Source organism: Camarhynchus parvulus, chromosome 5, assembly GCF_901933205.1.
Source record: "Camarhynchus parvulus chromosome 5, STF_HiC, whole genome shotgun sequence".
NCBI lineage: Eukaryota > Metazoa > Chordata > Aves > Passeriformes > Thraupidae > Camarhynchus > Camarhynchus parvulus.
In genome coordinates, this window is record NC_044575.1 from 32,333,488 (window position 1) to 32,353,649 (window position 20,162).

Consider the following 20,162-nt stretch of genomic DNA (forward strand, 5'->3'; position numbering starts at 1 on the left):
TTAAGCTCTGAAGGGTGTAATTTAGCGTAAAGATAAACTGATCTAATAGTTGCTTCCAAAAGGTCAATCTTTCCATCCCACTTCTAACTGACTCTTCCAAACCACAAGTCTGTGCTTGCTTCTGCCTCCGTAAAGGCTCCAGTATTTTTGTGGCTGCATGTAGGTGATCAGCAGGATCTGCTTTTTTGTGGGCACAGGGAACTTGCTCTGTAGAAACCACGGGTGCATGGAGAGCAGAGCTCTCTCTTTCAATAGAAAGGTTATTACTAACCTTTCTGCAAGTTGGCTGCAATGGCAGATCATATCCTGAAGTAAAATTGTTGGTTGTGAGTTTTGTCTGAGCACATCATCTGTATAATGGAAAGGAACAGTGTTCTTTGAAAATGTGTTTTTAGTACTGAGCAATTTTAAAGTAATTTTGAGGAAATTGAAGGACCTTGTCATTACAGGGGAAGATACTTGCTTCCTTCAAATATTTTTTAAAAATTCTCAGACCGTTCACAAACATAACAGAAGGAATGGAATAATGTTTTATTATTAAATCAATATGAGATCCCAGTTGCTTTCTTATATATTGTACAGGAAGGATTGTTTACTGCTTATTGCTCAGTAAATTAAACATTTACATTATTCTTAGCTAATTTAACTTTTTTATAGGTGATAATTCCATTGCTTTCTTCTTGTGCAGCTACCAGACAGTAGAGCTGTAGTAGAATCTATGACTGTCTTCACAACATTTGCTCTTGAGAACATTCTGATTTATTAATATAAAAACCACTTAGAATCATAGAACCATTAAGGTTGGAAAAGAACTCAGAGGTCATCAAGTCCCCCCTTCAATAGCACTATAACCACTAAATAATATTGCAAAGTGCCACATCTACTTTTAAACACTTAACTTGTTTTTTGAACACTTATTCTGTTTATCATAATTTGAACTAAAAGATAAAATGACTGATAATATTTTTCAAATCCTGTCAAATTTTAATGTTTGTCTATTCTGGTAGTGATAATGTATTCTAAAACTAGCCTTAAGCTTTTATTAGAAAAATTATCCTTGTGCAGTGTTGAAGTATTATCTTGCTTACACATGTGATCACATTTTAGTTTTAATGTTTTTTCAGATTATAAATTTGATAAATTACCTATGATATACTTTGGGAAAGACGTTCTTATTAGCCTTTTCCCCTTTTGAAATCTTGTTTCCTAGCTAGCATGTGGTGTTGTGACTAAATTTTCAAACAAATCTTCTGAAACTTAGTCGGCCCTTTAGAGTTTAAGTGCCTATGACACTTTTTCTCTAGACTTTTCCCTAATATATTCATCCACCATCCCATTTATCTCCATAATTCCTGTTATTTATTCTAAAAAGATAAAAAAGATACCACACCTGTTTTTTCACTAGACATTGCAGGAAAAGACTTAGAAACACTTATAAAAACAGAGAGCCATTTTATCTCAAGCCATTTCTTTTCCTGGCAGAAAAGTTTCACATAGGAAAAGATCAGCACAGATAAATGTCAACTGTATGCAAGACTGAATGTCAAAAAAAATTAGCTTGGGATTTAAGATGTGATGCAAAAGAAATGAGGAAGAGAAAAGAGAACTAGTACTGGACTTAGAGTAAAGAAAAAATTTGATTCATAGTTGAATCCTTAGGAAAATAAGATGAGAAAATAATCTGCATTTAGAATGGTACTTGCCTTGATGCTTGTATATAAATGACAGATAGTTTGTTACCAGTGTAAGATGAGGTTTCAGAAAGAGATTTTAGTGCATATATTAAGTATAAAGAAATGTTTGAAAATAAATTGTGTTACAGAAAAGGAAGAAATGGGATTTTGCAGAATTGTTTGGAAAAAAATTAGAGAGAAATAAGATTCCCTCTTCATTAACTCTGAGCGTATACACTGGAAAATGGGAGGGATGTTGTTGTCATAAAAGATAACAGGAGTTAGAAGGAAGAGTAAGAGACAGTGCCTGAAAACAAAAAAGTGGTTGAAAACTGATATTATTGAGTGCTGTTAAGGAGATGTCACAGTCAGACAAAGTAGGAGAGAGAAGGCTTAAGAATGGAAAGATCACTTTGCAGTTTGGGGAGATCACGTAATCTAGGAAAATTTAAATGGAAGCAGCAGGGTAAGAGCACATTATTAGGCATTTAAGGTGAAACAGGAAAGGAAGTATGGGCTATAGTGAAAAAGACAGAAGAATAGTCAGAACTTGGAGCTGAAAAATAGTGGAAGAAAGAGAGCTTAGTAAAAGATGTCAAAAGCAGAAATTATCTTAACAATATGATAATCAAGAGGTACAAGTGGTATATTTTTAATACTAGAATATATACTTGCTGCTCTTTAATGTTTGATACAATTTAAGTTCTAGATGCCCATTTACTTTACAGACTTACATGCTGAAACAGGACATAAACTCAAACATTTAAAGACATATCTGTGTAGTTAGACCCATAGATGTTTGCTTTTCAGGTCACTATGAGTTGAAGTTTTGCAGGACTTCTCGTCCTAGTCTGATCCTTTATTTCTGCTCTGGCCTTTTACCCTTTTGCAGCAGATCTATTGATCTTTGCTGTCAGAAACCTCTGTTGATCCACTTGGGGATTGTGACTTTTTAAAAAAGTTCATAACTTGTCTGCATGGGGGTGGATTTAATGAAAATGACACAAATTTTTCCACTTGCACCACACCTCTTTCTCTTCCACAGAATGAATGAAATTTCAATTATTCAATATAATTTTCAAAAATTCAATATAATATTCAATGAAATTTCATTTCCAGAATGAAATTTCAATTATTTTCTGCAAAGCTTACTAGAATTAGAACTGTTCAAAGCATGAAATACCAGAATTCTATAATAGGGACAAAATAGCACATATCTTTTTATTAAGACACATTTCTATTCATGTGATGCTAGATCAGTTGAACAATTTGAATTAAATAGATTAATAAGCAAACAATGCTCTTAAGATATTCTATGCAAAATAATTGTATCAGGAAAGGCGTACATACGTGCCTGTATTAACTGAAACTGTAATGACTTTGTATTTAAGTTTTTTAGGCCCAGTAAAACTCCTGAGAAGAATTGGTCTCAGTCACTACTTTAAATGAGAAGAACCATTTGCTGCATTTGATTAAAAGTAGTTCAATGCTGTTTTTCAGCAACTATACAATTCTTCCACAATCTTTTTCAAACTACCAACACTTTGGGGAAGAACATTCTGAAATTCTACAAGGGCAAATGCAGGGTCCTGTACCTGGAGAGGAATAATTCCATGCACCAGCACAGGCTAAGGGCTGACCTGCTGGAAAGCAGCTCTGTGGAGAAGGACCTGGGGGTCCTGATGGACAACAAACTGTCCATGAGCCAGCAGTGTGTCCTTGTCGGCAAGAAGGCCAATGATGTCCTGGGATGCTGTCCTTCTGCTCAGCCCTGGTGAGACCTGACCTGGAGTGCTGTGTCCAGTTCTGGGCTCCTCAGGACAAGAGAGATGTGGAGTTCCTGGAGCAGGTCCAGTGGAGGGTGACAAAGATGATTAAGGGTGTGGAATATCTCTCTTATGATGAAAGGCTGAGGGAGCTGGGCCTGTTCAGCCTCAAGAAGAGATGACTGAGATGAATGACTCATCTCAGTATATGTGTCTGGAGTGGGGGAAGAAAGAGAATGGATCCAGGCTCTTCTCAGTGGTACTGAGCAATAGGACAGGAGACAATGTGCTTAAACTGAGCCACAGAAAGTTCCCCCTGAACATGAGGAAGAACTTCTTTACTGTGTGAGTGACCAAGTACTGAAACAGATCGTCCAGAGAGGCTGTGGAGTCTCTCTCACTGGATATATTCAAGAGCCATCTGGACACAAACCTGTGCCACGTGCTCAAGGATGAACCCTGCAGATGACCCACTGTGGTCACTTCCAACCTGGCCCATTCTGTGATGCTGTGATTTTGTAAAAGAATCTGATTGGAAATATTGCCTTGTTATCTGACGGAACAGTATAACATTTCTTCAAAGGTTTTTTGAGGATTCTGTTCTTGAAATGACAGAGCTAAATTGCTTTGAATCCTAAATATAACTAGAACACAAATATCTTTGATGTTTAAAAAAAACTACAAGAGATTATAGATAATATTATTTCAATAAAAAGTTTTAGATCCTTTTACCTCTCAGAATTCTAAAATTTTATTTAGACATCAGGCTAACCTAGTTTAGAACATAGTTGAAGAATGTTCAAGAAGGAAGATAAACTGAGATCCCACACTGGAAACATATGCTAGAACCACTTTGGGATTAATGTCTTTAGCTTTATCACTTAGTATCACTTAGTTTGAAAAGAGTTACTATATCTACAGTATGTCTACAGGTTCCATCCCCCTACAATTCCCACACTGGATAAATTATCACATACCAGAAAAAAAGAAGAAAGAAAAAAAAAAAAAAGAAGAAGAAAAAGAGAAGTGGATGCATAATCAAGTCACATGAATTTTCCTCTTTCATAAAATAAATTAGAAGTATATTCATCTCTAATCTTTTAGAGATGCAGTAATACCAATTATTTATTGCACTTTTAATTACTTTTATACAAAAAATTAAGCAGTTTTTCAATTTTTTTTTAAAGGAAATCCAAGGAATCCATTCAGTTCACCATTGTTAACACAGCCTTTCATGTGTGAAAGTTTTGAGGAAGTTAAGAATGAACCTGTCAAATTATGCTACCAGACAAAAAGTTCACTTCCCAGCTCTTCATAGAAATGAAAGCTAAATATGACAACAGGAATAATTTACCTCAAGGCAACTTAAGGTATAGATTTACAGTTCAAGAGTATTTGTGTGGCATGTGCATTTCTAGTTGGTGAAGGTTACATCACATTCCTGGACTCCTATCTCATAAGCCTATGTTACCAGCTAATGCTGTTGTGTACAGGCTTTTCCTGTGTTACTAGAAACATTCTCCTGTATTCTGTACTGTGTAAAGAATAGTGCCTGACCCTCCTTTTGAAAATCACTGATTTTGTATTGTTAACTTAAGAAAAAAAAAAGACACAGTTGAAATAGAATTTAAATAGAATTTACCTTTAAAAATAGTCCTATTTTCTCTGTTCCAGTTCTAAGACGGGGGTTGCTTTATCCTTTATACTCTTCTGCTTTCTATATGTATTTCTTTACCTTGCACGTCCTATCATCTTATTGTTAACCCTGTTTTCTTTATGATAAAGAGATTGAGGAGAAACTAGTTTTGATTCCAGAAAACCAAAGTCTTTCATTGCCTCTTTTCTTATCCAAAATTCTAAATAATTTTACTCTTGGTGATCAGCTGATTAGGATCTCTCCAGAAACTTTGTTGCAGATTATACAACCCTACATCATCAGAAGTTAAGTCTTAGTCCCTTACATTCATAGTGATGGCAGTTACTACTCTTCTCAATATTACTTCTCAAGAAGTCAGGGGAAAAAAGGGAACTTCATGTTCCTGTAACTTTAAAATAGGTGGTTTTTTTTATCCAAAAGCCTATCCTAATCCTATGAATGTGATATTTCAAGAAGAATGTGATAATATCAGTTTTGGAGATTTGTTTTTACCTTATTTTATGGAAGAATTCACTGAGTAACAAGTTTAAGTTTTTGAATTGTAGGGTCGATTAGTGAGGAAAGGGTGGAGTTTTTTCCCCTTTATATTATCAACAGATAATGGTTAACTCATACTTTATTGATGTGTGTGTGGTAGTGATTCTTTTACAATGTGTTCATATATTATGGGTTAGAGTTTGGTTCAATGTAGCTTTCAGAAGACCTTTATATACCAACATTTCTTGAAACTGGTAATTATGATTTATTTTTATTTATTTGAAATTTTACTAAGAAGTGAAAATAGATTTTTTTATTTTTAAACACTTTTTTAAGAATCCAGACGATTTTAAAATTCTGAACATATATAAGACATGTTCTTGTTAGTAGATAAGGCTTTAGAATGTGGATTTTTTTAGCTGAATGTAATGCCATGAAAATGTTACTTGGATTTCTAATGGTCTTGATAAATGGAAGTAATATCAGGTAGCTGCCCCTCAGGTAAGGGCCTCATGCTACACTAATACATATGTACAAAGTGAACCATTTAAAATATGGCTCTTTTGCAACAGTTGTGAAATGCCTTTTAGTAATGTTCTTTTTTTTCACAACAGAACAAAGCCATGAATTTGTCCTAATCTCTTGACATTGCTGCAGTTCTCTACACTTGTCTTGTGGCTGTGCATAAGAGCATTCTGCAACCACTGTTGATATCTGCAGGAAGAAGTTCTGCTCCTGTCAGTGGATTTATCAGAAATTACAGATGGAGTAGCAATTACTTTGAAGTGATTATACCATTTGTGCTATCACTTACTGATTTTACAGTCAAACTAGACTACAAAACTGGAATTGAAAGCATAATTATTTTTACTGAACACTGTCAAAAACAGCATTAGCATTTTTTTTTAGATGTTTCTGTTATTATATACTAGTCTATCTCAAAGAAATAAAGCCCCACTTGCTCTCTTGGCAGCACATAATAAGTTGATGGATGTAGTTCAGTTGGGGAGTTAAAAATGCATTGAAAATAATGGGCCATAACATTCTAGGGTTAACATTTATTCATAGATGATACAATTAAATAAAACAGGCATTAACTTCAAGGTCAGTCAGGGAAGTAAAAAAAGTGAATATTTTAATTGAATTCTAATTGCCCCCCATTGATACATGTAAGTTAAATAAAATAGATGTCAGTCCTGCAAATTATAGTTTTCTTCCTAATTAATTTTTTAATTCTACATAGAGTCATCCAGGCCCTGGACCTGGTTGTTGGTTTATCCATCCATTTGGCTTCCTTCACATCTAGTTCTATTGAGGATAAATTTGGAGGATGTGGTACTAAGAATTTACAATACATTGTTCTTCTTGTTAGTCTAAGCAATTTTAAGATTTTGAATCAATAAAGTGTACCAAATAGAAATATAGATTTAAAAAAGCTATTTTGTAAGTATAGTTCCAAATACTTTATTATACTAATTGTAGCAACAGACATACAGCTTCATCTATGCATGCATAACAGTAGGGATTGGAGATGTGGATTACTGGTTCTGCATTGAAAGTTACATTGCTTCCTGATGCCTTTACCAGACAGTCTCTTCACTCACAGTATAAACCTACTGGAAGCTAAAAGAAGTACCATGTTTCAAAATAAATGCAAGCTGTCCAAAAATAGAATTCTGCTGAGATACAGGAAGGGTACATTGCACTTCACAGAGTTTCATGTAGGTGTGGGATATCACTAAAGAGTTTACCCATAGTGTATACATAGGCAATTTATGTGTATTTCATAAACTATTTGTATCATAGTTTCTTTTAAATTATTGCTTTGCATTTATTACTGGACTGAAGATATGTCCATATTACCAAAGAGAACCTAGTGAAAGAAATAATATGTCAGTGTGTCTGTTTCTAACAATTTCTTCCCTTCTCATATGTTTGTAATGCATTTAGAGGAAATCAATCTGTTTTTATCAAGGAGAGAGAGATTGCTTATCTTAGCAAAGTAATTATATTAAAGGAAGAATGTTAATATAAATGTGTGAAATGATACTGTAATGCAGTACTCTCTCATTTATTCAAGAGAAATTGCTTGTTTGGCCTAATACCTATCCCATTATAATCAAGGACAAAATGCTAACCTGATGTAAGTTGGAAGAGATCACCAGAACCATTTAAACTATTGAAATTGAATTAATATCTTTCAAAACTATTTCCACAAGAATAAATTATCATCACATATCTAGCACATACGTTTTTAGTCTGTTAAAAAAAAGCAGCAAACCAATAAAAAAAAGGAATAGAGGGCGGAAAAAACCTCAAGTCTTTTAAAACTTTAATTATTAAGCAGTTTTAAAAGCATTTCCCTACATTGTAAGGGAATTTTTAATGTGCTTTAATGAAATATTTAAAAACTTTCTTAGTGTTTTGAAATCTCATTCACTCTAAGTTGTTTTAGTTTCACAGGAATTTAAATATACCAAGATCATGATTGTAAAAATTAAGGGACATATTAGCTACTTTAACTCAGCAATGACTTTATATAATAGTGTACTGTACATTTATATAACAGCTTTCTTCATCAACAATCTAAAGTGCTTTGCAAGGTACATATTTTAGAAATTGCTTCTGAATGGAGTAATTTTGGTGGCAGCTCTGTAATGATACCTATTAATGTATGAAGCAGTAGAGTAGGAAAAAGTAGACAAGTATTGTATCAGTGCAAAAAGGACCCCAAACCACAATAACTAAGAGTAGTAAAAAATGGGATAACTGAAAATTTCACAGTGTTCCTTCCATTTCAGGACTTATAATTTTGTTTTTTCTCATTTGCTTCATATGGTAAGACCTTTTGACCACTTTGTGTCAAATCCAACTAGCATATTTACTTGGTTGAAGATGTCAGCTTTTGAAACAGTTCCTGGATTATTTTATCCCACTGCTCATTTTTGCCAGTTACTTGGTTTATCCTGAGAAGTGATCATTAAATGCCATGAGCTGGCCAAAATTAAAAAGTCAAGACATTGAAACAGGAATACAGAAGAGCAATTTAGATCAGCTATCAAGTGTTAATAGGGCTTGCTTTTTACAAAGAAAAATAAATCAAAATGTAGACATTGTACAGAGTATTTTGTGATGGATCTAAAGGTACAACATTCAATACATTCTGTAGGTCTGAGTTTTCTTTATATCTCCATCCTTTTTAATCTGACATTTTATATTTGCATAAAACACGCTAAGAATGGAATTTGGCAAAAGAACTTTTCATTATGAGCCTCTGTCCCTTCCAGTTTCAGGAAGCATAAAAAAATGTATTTTAATTCCAAGATATCTACAAAGGTAACTTCTGACTTAAAGAGGTAGTATCCTTGCAGTACTTTTATTACCATGGACCTGTGTGTTTACTTCACTGGCTAGTGAAATTTCTAAGAAAGGGATCCAATAGCTTTTCCATTTGACATGTAGTAAAATGGTAACTAGCTTTGTTTTTCCATAAACCTGGAAAATATTTGCCCAAAATTAGGGAAAATTCTGACTCAGTGTATTTTCTGTAGGATAGTAATTATTTTAGATAATGTGGTGTTTCTAAGGGAGATGTAATATATTTTAAAAAGGAAAAAACCATTTCTTGATGTCATAAGAGTACTTCATAAGAAATATTTTTACATTTGTTGGGTGTTTTGCAGGTTTAGATCCCGATAAGCATCTAGGAAAAACTCTAGGTGAAATGGAGCCTGTTCTTCTGGAGGTGAGTATAACTTAAAGGGTATTCATATAGTTAACTTGCAGTTAAAAAGAAACACAGGCAGAAATTCAGTAAAATTAACTTAATAAAAATTACTTACTTTCATAAATTAGGTGTTAGCCCAAAGCTTTGCTTTGTACACAAAATATAAGCCTTTGTTAAGCACTTTTCATATGAAGAAACATTTCTTGACATAGTTCACAAATGGTGTCACCATCTTTAAAACAAACTAAAGGCATGAAGCCTCAATAATGCAGGAACACTAACTGGTATATCAATATGCTATAGCTAAACAATTGTACATTAGAGACTTTCACAGCAAGAAACAGTAATGGCAAAATCATAGGTGATACAAAACTTCCCTGAAGATTCCTATTTGCAGGTTTCCTAGCATTTATACAATCAGACTGCATACAGTGGGGCCTTTAAAAATGGAATAAGAGCTGTAGTCTTGAGGATGTATTTGATTCTGTGCAAAGGACTGTGTGTCCTCATATCAGGGTAATGCTTGGTGGCAGAGCTAGTAGATTTGTTTAAAGAAAAATCATTCAAGTAGGGAAAAGAAAAAAGACCAGATTTTGTACCTGAGGTTTCTTCAAGTTTGATGTAGGAGCATCAAGCATCAAGCTAAGTAAATTTTAAGAATAACAGTTCTGAAATTATGTTTCCTCTGTAACAGGAGTCCCAGCTTTTTACACTGAAGAATTTTCTGTCAACTTATGTCTCAGGTTGTGATCCCACTGTCCTTTGAATTTGTTAATGGAATGGCAAATGGACATTAACGTTATATTCGTCTGTAATTCTGGCTCTGCCAATAGGCAATAGGAAAATGTTTATTTGCCTCAAAATTTGATGAGAACATCTTGATGTAAAAGAGCATTTCTGTAAATATAAGGGTTTATTAAGTCTTACATATTCTGTCTGGGAACAAAGTCTTCACTTGAAAAAGGAAGTACTTGAATTCAAATATTTATCTTTGATTATGAAAGTTAAGGAAGCTTTAATTCTGGTGTTTCATTCCCAAGGTAGGAAGAGACTGTTCTTCAGGTAATGTTTGGACTGGTCATTTATATGTATCTCATTTATATGTATATCCTATATCTCATTGTGTACTTAAGATAAACTTTGTGTAGCCTGGAAGATGGTTTCATCATAGATTTCTTTTGGAGTTTAAAGTGTACTTGCATTACTTGCAATTAGTTATGTTTGACTTGTAAATTTGCAGTTTTCTGGCTCATCTGTACTAGAAGGCAGATTTAGCAATCATAAAACTTAGAGTCCATGCTGTTCTATTATTATTAATGTAGCATCCAATTTGCAAACCCAAATAATCAGTCTTCAAATAATATTAATATTCTAAATTATTAACAGGCAAAATTCTCATGCCATTGATGACATTTAAAAATATTACTGACTTTGTTAAATGAACGTTAAGGATCTGTTCTATGAGCTGCTAAATATCTTTTGGTCTTGTTGACATTTGTGAGAACTGAAAACCCTTTAGCACCTTGTATAATTGGTGTCAAGAATGATGTTGAAGCCAGTGATACTGAAAATGAGAATTTCTCACAACAAAGATAAGAAATAGTCTTACATCTTCTGAGTATTCTATGTTAATTGCCAATAATTATTCAAGACACTGTTTACAAGCAGAGCTACCAATTTTGAAAGTGATTTGTAAACAGTCACTCCATGTATTCACTGTGTAAAGGTTACAGTTAAAAAGATATTTTTTGGTTTTCTCTCTTTCAATTTTTTAATCATTTTCTTTAGGGTTTTTTGGGTTTTTTTCCAAATAGAGTAAGGATAAAAGATTTTGACTAACTGTTTTGTAGGTTGTCCATTCTTGTTGCATCGACATTAATTATTCCTGATGTATTTGTCCTATAGAAACCTTGTTGCCATTGTTGACAGATGGAGTTCTCTTTTATGTCAGGAGTGTAATTTTTTAATGAGCACTTGATTAAAGGTTCTCTTTTGCTCCTTTTCTTTGATAGAAAATGTGAAAGAGAAAATTAAAAATAACTCTCATAACAAGACACTGAAAAAATGTTTCAAACAAGCTCCAAAAGAGATTTTGATTTTATAGCACCACACAACTAAATATTCACATAGGACATTACCAAGGTATTGTTTTCTCAGAGCATTTTCCTTTTCTGCAAAATAATGGCTGAAGATGATTCGAGCCTTTGGTTTAAGTAACTGAAGTTATAAACACTCTTTGAAGTTTTTAAGTAAGAAGCTTTGAAAGAGAACTGTAAAGTAACATGAACTACATTCAGCTTCAACAATAAAAATACAGTATCATCTGAATATGTGTAATAGACTTGCTACACAAATATTCTAGTAACCATATAAAAATGTAATCTAGATGTATAAGTATCCCAGTCTTATGTTTGCCTCAAAAGAAACAGCAGATTTGGAATTATCTTCTAGCCTCCAGACAGACTTTTTCTAGCCCTCTGATGTTCTGGATAACTGAATTTCTACTTTGACTGCAGAAGCATCATAGATGGGCTTTTGTTCCTCTAAGAAAAGGCATAAGGGGGTTAAGTAAATATTCCCAAAAGTAACATTGGTGTTTGCAGTGGAGTTAAGGACTGCAGTTCAAGTTCTTATGAGTCACTTAAAGCAGAATTTTAGTGCTTGTTTAATGTTAAAAAGACCTGGGCAGGGTTTGGCTTGAATCACTGCAGTGACACATTATAAGGTGATATATTCTGCTGCTGAGGACATGAATTTCTGCTGCAGACAGAGAGGGTGTCCCCATGCTCAGATCTGGTGCTTGATTAGTATCTATCAATACAGTACATTGAAACAGTAGTACAGTGAGCTACTGAGCAGTTATGCACTCCTTACTCCAGCAAAAGAACTTTGGTTAATGCTCCACAGCTGCTCATTTGTAAAGTAGGAATTAATTAAGATAGTCAAGTCTAGTATTTTGAATGCTTCAGTTTATCTAGTTATGTATTTAAGTGAGATATCCAGAGCTTCAGGAATATTTGTAAATATATGTTGATTTAGAAAGTATATTAAGTACAATTTATAGAAGAAACAATATGTTTCTCTTTAGGTCTTTCTTTAGCTTTTTGCTTTTGACTTGGAAAATTCTCATTTGTTTTGTTAGATTTTTTTTCAAGAATATTTACCTAAACATAGAACACAAATTCTGAATCTGTTTTCAAAAAATGTGTTCATTGTATACTTCTATGTGAAGTGCTACTTCTTGTGTTGACTCACAGGAAAAGTTTCTCCTGCAAGTGAAATAGATATGCTAAAGAAAGACAAGTATGGGAGTCTGAACAAGCTTTTGTGGCCACTGAGAAAGAACTAGAAATCAATTTTTTAATTTAAACATTACAGTGCCAGTTCTACTTAAAATGTAATATTTTGGTAATTTTTAATCACTGTAATAGGCATATGAAGAAATCAAGACCTGACTGTATGATAATTGGGTTTTTTCAGCCTTGTAGTGCATAGTCTTTTAGAAAGTACATGTTGTGGTTTAACCCCAGCTAGCAATCAGTTTGTACTGGTTTTGACATTTTCAGCAAAATGCATTTAATAAACTTTAGTGTAATACCTACATGTTTCAATTTCTCTTTTTTGATAGCTCTCTGAGAAATATGGAGTCCATGTTTGTGGAGAAGGAGGAGAATATGAAACATTCACTCTGGACTGTCCTCTGTTTAAGAAGAAAATAGTTGTGTAAGGAGCAGTTTCTTCTATTTCCTTATATTAAAGCAATGGGAGCATCTTAAAATTTAGTTCGAGACAACTGGAGGTAGTAAGAGGTAACTCATGGCATCTGCAGAGATAAAACATGTTCTTTAAGTTCACAGACACTCGTGTTGTTTAACACTGGCAAAGTCCTCTGGAGACCTAAATCAATACCTGACATGAGGCATTCATAGAGGGCTATAAACTTTTCAGACATTTGCACTTTCGTTTACTTGCTGATTATGGCCTGCAGTAAAACTGGTACCTATACACTGACACTTTTATCCTTTCATGAAGTGTGAATTGCCTGTAATATTTATCTATCATTACAGCTAAATTTGATAAAGTGCCACTTCAGTAGCCTATGGGTTCCATTAACTGTGTATATGTGTGTGTGTAAGTTTAGTAGCTTAGAATGATAACAATAAACACTTTTCTTCAATTACTAGAGGATATTTTAAATACAAACGTTGTATGAATACATCTCCATTACACTGAATAGTTTATTCCTTTGACATTAATTGCTAAAATTTGTGTAGTGAGCTGTGGAAAATACTTGTGTCTTGTTTCTTATAAGTCTGTTAAGTAGCTAGACCTGTTTGCTTCATGTAAAATATTTTGACTGCTGTTCTTTTTCTGAAACAAGTAAACAGATCAGTAATCATGTATTGGTGATGGATTCTCAGTCATCTTAGAGCAGGTCCAGATTATGGAGCATATAGACATGAGTAATGCTTTCATGGTGCATGTCCATTTGTTTCACTTTTCTGTAAGACTGGGACCTGTCTATGTAAGGAATAGAGAGCCAAGAACTGTAACCTCCATTTCATTGCATGGCATTTGGGAGGAGAAGATAATAGACGAAGTGGTTAAAGCATTGGCAGCTAATCTGGCAGATGTCCACTGAAATACTGGTTGATTATGCCCTTGGTTTGGGATCAATCAAGGAACAGTTTAAGTAGGAATATATTATACTATATTCTAAATGTTTATCTGGTTGTCAGTGATATAAAGACAGTTCAAGTGACTAGGAAAAGCTGAAGCAGAGGTGGTATGGCTGAGTTGTTTTTATTTCTCTTGGTGATACTCCAAATAATAGAAGTTAAAAACAAAAGCACAAAAAATAGATATCAAATATTTAAATTAGTGAGTATTTAATGATATATATATGGCACAGTGGACTTCTAAACACTTCTTCAATGAGTTTTATTTATGAACTTCACAGAAATATATTTTATCATTTCTTCTGTAAGTAAGTTATGAATTTTTTTTCTACTTTGTATTCTTGCTTTTCATATACACTGAATCTAAACAGACTTTGTAGTAATGTTGACTCTGCTAATAGATCTTCCAAATGTTTAGATATACATGGTTCAGGTCTACATCTCCCCTGATTTCAGCTAGGCCAGGTTTAGATTTTTGCAGTAGCTGGGAGGCAGTCTGGCCAAGGACCCTAATGTTATTTGATAGGACCTCACCCATTGCCAGGGTTGGGGGGAAAGAGACTCAGGAACTCTCCCTCTCTCTGAGAGAGGAGCATTCCTCCCAGTTGAAAAAAAAACATGGCAGAGGGGGAGCCATCTGTATTGTTCATTGCAGCAGGGTTCTTAGTGAGCATTTTTGAATGTGAATCACTCACGATTGTGTTCTTTTGTTATTAATATTGTGCTGTTATTGTTCATTTTTTATCTCGCTGCTTCTACCAGTAACTTGTTCTTATCTGAACCCATGATCTTGGCCTTTTGCACCTCCAATTCTCAACTCCATGCCACCACGTGGAGAGGGGACAGCCGAGGCAGGGGACAGTGAAAGAGAGAAGTGTGTGGTTTTGGAGAGTCCCAGTGGGGGCACTGAATTTGGGAGTACCATTCCTAAAGCAGGACTAAATCCTGGTGCAATTTTTAAAGCTTAAATGTTGTTGTAAACATTGGAACTTAGAGGTTAAAACCTGTAAGGATTTTCAAGATCCCTAAATTCCTGAACAACTCCAAAACATCTCCCGAGTTAAAAGTGTCTGAGGAAGAGATTAAAGAATACTTTTGCCTTCAAACAGGTATGATGGATCAACTTTGGCTGGCTGCCAGGTTCCCACCAAGCTGCTCTGTCCCTCTTTAGGAAGGCAGGGAGAAAAAATAAGATGAAAAGATGTGTAGGTCAAGAAGAGAGAAATGTACCAAGTACTGTAATGGGGAACCACATTGAATTTGAGGAAAATTAATTTAATTTATTGCCAAATGTAATAAATACATTTTAAAAAAAGTAGAATAGTGGGAAGCAAATATACCTTCTCACCTTGTTCTTCCCAGGCTTAACTTCATCATTCTTGACTTTTCTGCATCCTCCCCAGTGAGCAGTGCAAGGAAGTGGAGAATGAACCTGGTCAGCTCGTAACACTGTCTTTGCTGCCCCCTTCTCTTCACGCTTTTATCCTGCTCCTGTTTGGATCTTTTCCATGGCTCCCTCATGAACTGTTACAATGTGTGTCCTTCCCACCAGGCAAGGTCTTCAAGAGTGCTCCAGTGTATGTGCTTTCCATGGGGTTTGGTCCTTTAGGAACAGACTGCTCCTCATGGGTCTTCCATGGGGCTCAGTCCTGTCAGAAAAACTGCTTCTGGGTGGGTTTCTGCACTGACTGCAGTGTGTGTATCAGCTCTGATGTGTCCTTCCTTGCCTGCAGGGGAGCAACCTGTTTCACCATGGTCTTTTCCACAGGCTGTGTAGAATCTGTCCTGGTATTTGAAGCACCTCCACTCACTGCTTCTTCATGGACCTAGGTGTTTGCAGGGCTGTCACTACCATGTTTTTCTCACTCCTGTTGCAGCATTGTTTAAAAATATGTTATCACTGAGACACCAATATTGCTGATGAGCTCAACATCCCTTGGTCTCATGTCATAGAGACCACTTCTAAACACTAACCCCTGCCACCAAAACCTTGCCACATAAACCTAAAAGAACAGGAGAAAATCTAGTATGCCTTTTATTTATAACTCTACATGCAGGTAGTGTTTTCACTGGACAATGATTTTTGCCCTCTCAAACTTGGCAAGATATGTTTCTACATTATATCCTTGCAAAATAAAAAATATGCTGGCTCAGGAGAAAATAAAATACAACACTGAATGTTACTTCCTATGGAGAAATGGGAGTCTCTTTAATGCAAGACTGTATGACGACTTTTGCTTCTGAATGTTAAGTTGAATTCTTGCCATTCTTCTCTGTCTTCATTCAAAAATGTACCTCAGAAAGGAAGCATGACAGATTGAGTGAAACATATATTTGAAAATAAACAATATCTAGTAGTGAAAGCAAAATCTTGCAACCAAAATATTGAACTAGAGTCTGATTGGGGTTTATCTGGTTTTTCCAGGTAGTCTATTATAATCCTGTTGTCAGCTTTCTTACTCTCAGTGTTTGAAATGTACCAAGCATTTTTATATCTGCTCTTATGATAAAGGCCTCTTTTTTCATGGAATGCAGAATAGTTTGATCTTTTGGAAATTGTCCCATTTGAAATATTAGGGAAATACCATTTTCCTTTGTATACCTTACAAAGCTCTGTGTTTAGGTTTGTAATTCTAGGTTTGGAGTTAAAAGCAAAATTATAAAATTATAATTGTACTCTCAGTCTTGTTCTAGCTTGATATATTTGTGTTGAGAAAGTGTTACAGAGTGTTTTAAAATGATTGGATGCTTTCTAGATCTTCAAGAAGTCTTGAGAGATCAGATGATTTTGATTTCAAAACAAATAGCTGATTGAGACAGTTTTTCAACTGTTCTTCCTTTTTTTCAGACTTCTGATAATTTCCTTAACAAAATTCCTCTGTTTCCATTACATTCAAACATGAATCATCTTAGGTAGTCAAGTTCCTACTCAAAATTCAGGCTTTTAGTGTGAAATGGCATTGTAGAATTTATTGGGGTCTCACAATTTTTTTTTTTTTTTTTAATTTTAAATCTCTGATTTTCCTGTGTTTTGAGTTGGTTGGGGTTTTTTTTACTATTTTCCAAACTGGATATCACTGTCAAGTTCAGGACTTGATTAGGTTTTTTAATTGGAGACTAATTGGTTCTAAACAGAACTATTCTGCTTTCCATCTATTTTTTCTACCTATTTCTGTTAGAATTAGAAGACATCATTGTCACTTGAACAGAATTATATTAATCTGAAGGAACTATGTATAAAGTATCTTATATCTTAAATATAAACTATTTTAATAATAAAGAATCTTGATAATTACTCTCAAGAATGAATCTGAGGCCTATTTATCAAAATACTTTAAAAGTTTGCTTAAAATGGATCTTCTTATGTTAAAGGTATTTATCATTATTTTGTGACATTTTGTTATTATTAAATCCTAAAACACATTTTATAGAACAGGCATTTCTGTTAATTTTACACTTTTGTTGAGGAACTGGGATCTGGCCAAAGCTTCAACTGCTTTGAGTTTGCATTGGTTTTATGTGGTATTACTAGAAATCTGTCTGTATCATCTCTTTGAACACTATGAAGGTACCAAGGGCACCATGGTTTCTGGAAAATTATGTGTGTCTTAGCCTTACTTTCAACAACTTTCAGATTTTCTTTTACTGCATCTGAATTTCTCTTATGTTTTCCTTGAGTTTCTCACCTTCTGATGTTTGTTTCTTAGAGCTACCTTTTTCTTAAGTAGTAAAACTGTGCAGATGGATATAACAGATACTGCCTCTTGTGAATCAAAGTGTGACAGATTGTGTCTGTAAAAACGAAAACTAAAATTAACTAATTTGAATCAGCACACAGGAAGTTTAACATTGTTACCAACACATTTGGCATTAAAAAGTTGTGTCTAGTCGTCTTCACTATCAGATGCAAGATGGCTGGATCAGTCAATTTCTCAGTATGCAATACTGTATGTTGTTAATACTTCAGAAACTAATCCCTGGAACATTATCAAAACAATGGACTTTTGAAGAATTTCCTGTTGATTAAATTTAAAGATTGCTTTATGTATTAATCTCTGGAATCTAAAACACAGTGTAGTTTATACTTTCATAGACTACAGCTAACTAATTCTCTTAGTATTGGTCTGGAAGCGTGGGAAAAAAGTGGAAGATTAGCAAGGAGAGTTGTAAATATTCTCAAGTGACTTGCAGCTGGGGTGTCAAAAACACATGTATCATAGTAATTGTTTTTGGCCTCATGTGTTGGATGAGTAGTGCATCTGTGTTTAGATAGCATAGGCCTGTGATAGACTATAGGGCCCTGTTAAGCACACTTGAGATTCCTGCCTGGCTGTGGGAAAGATCAAAGCAGTGGAATATTGCACCTGTGCAATGCAGGTGAGACCTGCAGGTTTGGTGATGCTCTAGCATGGACCAAGTCTCTGCAGTGCCCATGTCCCTCCTTTGTGCCCCTGCCTGAATGCTGCTTCAGGGGCCCCAAGTGGTGAGGTAATGAAAACAAACTTAATCTTTGCATTTCCTCTGTGGTTTTATGGTTGTTGCTACATCTTCTGTGCCAGCTCACACAGGAAGTATAGTTTATTCCTTTTGAAAATTGAAAATTCTTGAAGGCAATGTATCGTTCAACAATATGATTTTATATAACAAACTACTTTTTCTTAATTTATATGAAAACATTGGTAAGAAATTAATAGATTTTCAATGAGTTACATTAGATTTTGTGTTATACAGTGACTAAGTGTTGTCTCTCTCTCTATATATACACTATTTGATATAGTCTCTAATATATATACTATATAATGATAAAAATTTTGTATTTCAGAGATTCATGCAAGGTGGTCATGCATTCAGCTGATGCATTTGCACCTGTGGCCTACCTTCATTTTTTAAAATTACACCTGGAGAATAAGGCAAGTAGCCTGCAAGTGTTCTTTTCCTTTAAAGATATATGCATGCTTTCTGGTTGTGTTGTTTTGTCACAGTTTGGACTGAACCATCATATTCTCATGTAGGTGTTACATTCGAATAACAATGTACATATTTAGCTGAATTTCAGAACTTGCGCTAGGAATGATCAAACACACTTGTATCAAGGAATGAATGCAGGTAGTATATTTGTGTGGCATTTTTCATCTCGAAACCTCAAGGTGCTCTTTTGTCTTTCTGCATTTTGATGACAGAAGTGCAGAAATTGTTACAGAACATTATTCTATTGGTATTTCAAATTTCACGTCTCTTAAGCAACATTTCCTGCATGTCTTTCAATAGATCATCTATCTTCAATAGATCATCCCCTCTTCCCTCTCCTTTTTTTTTTTTTTTAATTTTATTGTTCCAAACAGATAAAATACTTCAGTATTTTTCTTCCATGATGGCCTCACTTCGCCTTGGAAAGTAAATTGTATTTCATCCTGTCAATTTCTAGTTTTGGATTTCTTTCAAAAATAAAACATTAAATATTTGTGTGGGCGACTGTGAAAAGGATATCAACTGTGTGAAACAACACCAGATAGACTGAATAAAGGAAAAATTGGGAATGTGGCATGGTGGGGGAGACTGATAATATATTGATATTTCTTTGGGGGCACTGAGTTTATTGCTCATGGCAAACTTGATGCTAAAATGTACCATACATTGCTACAATGTGACAGGCTAGGGAAAATGAAAACCACAAAGCTTTACGTAAATCAGAGGAAAAATCATATTAAAATGCATAACATTTGACATAGGAATCAAGATTTTACTTTTATCTGTTCAGCAGCTCTTTTCCCCTTCTTGTGTAGATGTTTTAGATTTGGTTAAAGCCTCACAGTTTCAGGCAGTGTTGTAGTAAATCGTATTTCCAATCCATTGTAGACAACCCTGTCCCACTTTTCAAGGGGTGAGGTTTGCAGCAGCTTGCCCTAAATTTTGGTACATAAACTAATGTATATTTAAAAGGAAAATAGTCTGATTTTTGTAAAAGCGTTAATATTTTTTGGCTATAGATTATTTTATGTCATGGTAAAATAAGCTAAGTTTTTGAGAAGTTATAAATATGGAGAAGCAGTCAGTCTTTCAGACCATAACTGTTAGCATCATTTAACTACAAAATAATAAAGGTGTGCCTTCAAGATTGATATGCCTGTAGTATTGTACTTTTGATCACTATTTGGTGCCTATAAGCCTGTGGAAAAATTTAAG

At 34.4% G+C, this 20,162-nt stretch overlaps 1 protein-coding gene across 2 annotated transcripts in view; it reads left to right on the forward strand.

Moving 5' to 3' along the window:
- The window catches only part of DPH6 (diphthamine biosynthesis 6), a 183,825-nt gene that overhangs the window by 45,182 nt on the left and 118,481 nt on the right, over nucleotides 1–20,162 (forward strand). For both annotated transcript variants that reach the window (XM_030948760.1, XM_030948761.1), the window contains exons 6-8: nucleotides 9,257–9,318; nucleotides 12,929–13,023; nucleotides 18,802–18,889. In XM_030948760.1, coding sequence (XP_030804620.1) covers nucleotides 9,257–9,318; nucleotides 12,929–13,023; nucleotides 18,802–18,889 — 245 coding nt within the window. The remainder of the gene's footprint in view (nucleotides 1–9,256; nucleotides 9,319–12,928; nucleotides 13,024–18,801; nucleotides 18,890–20,162) is intronic.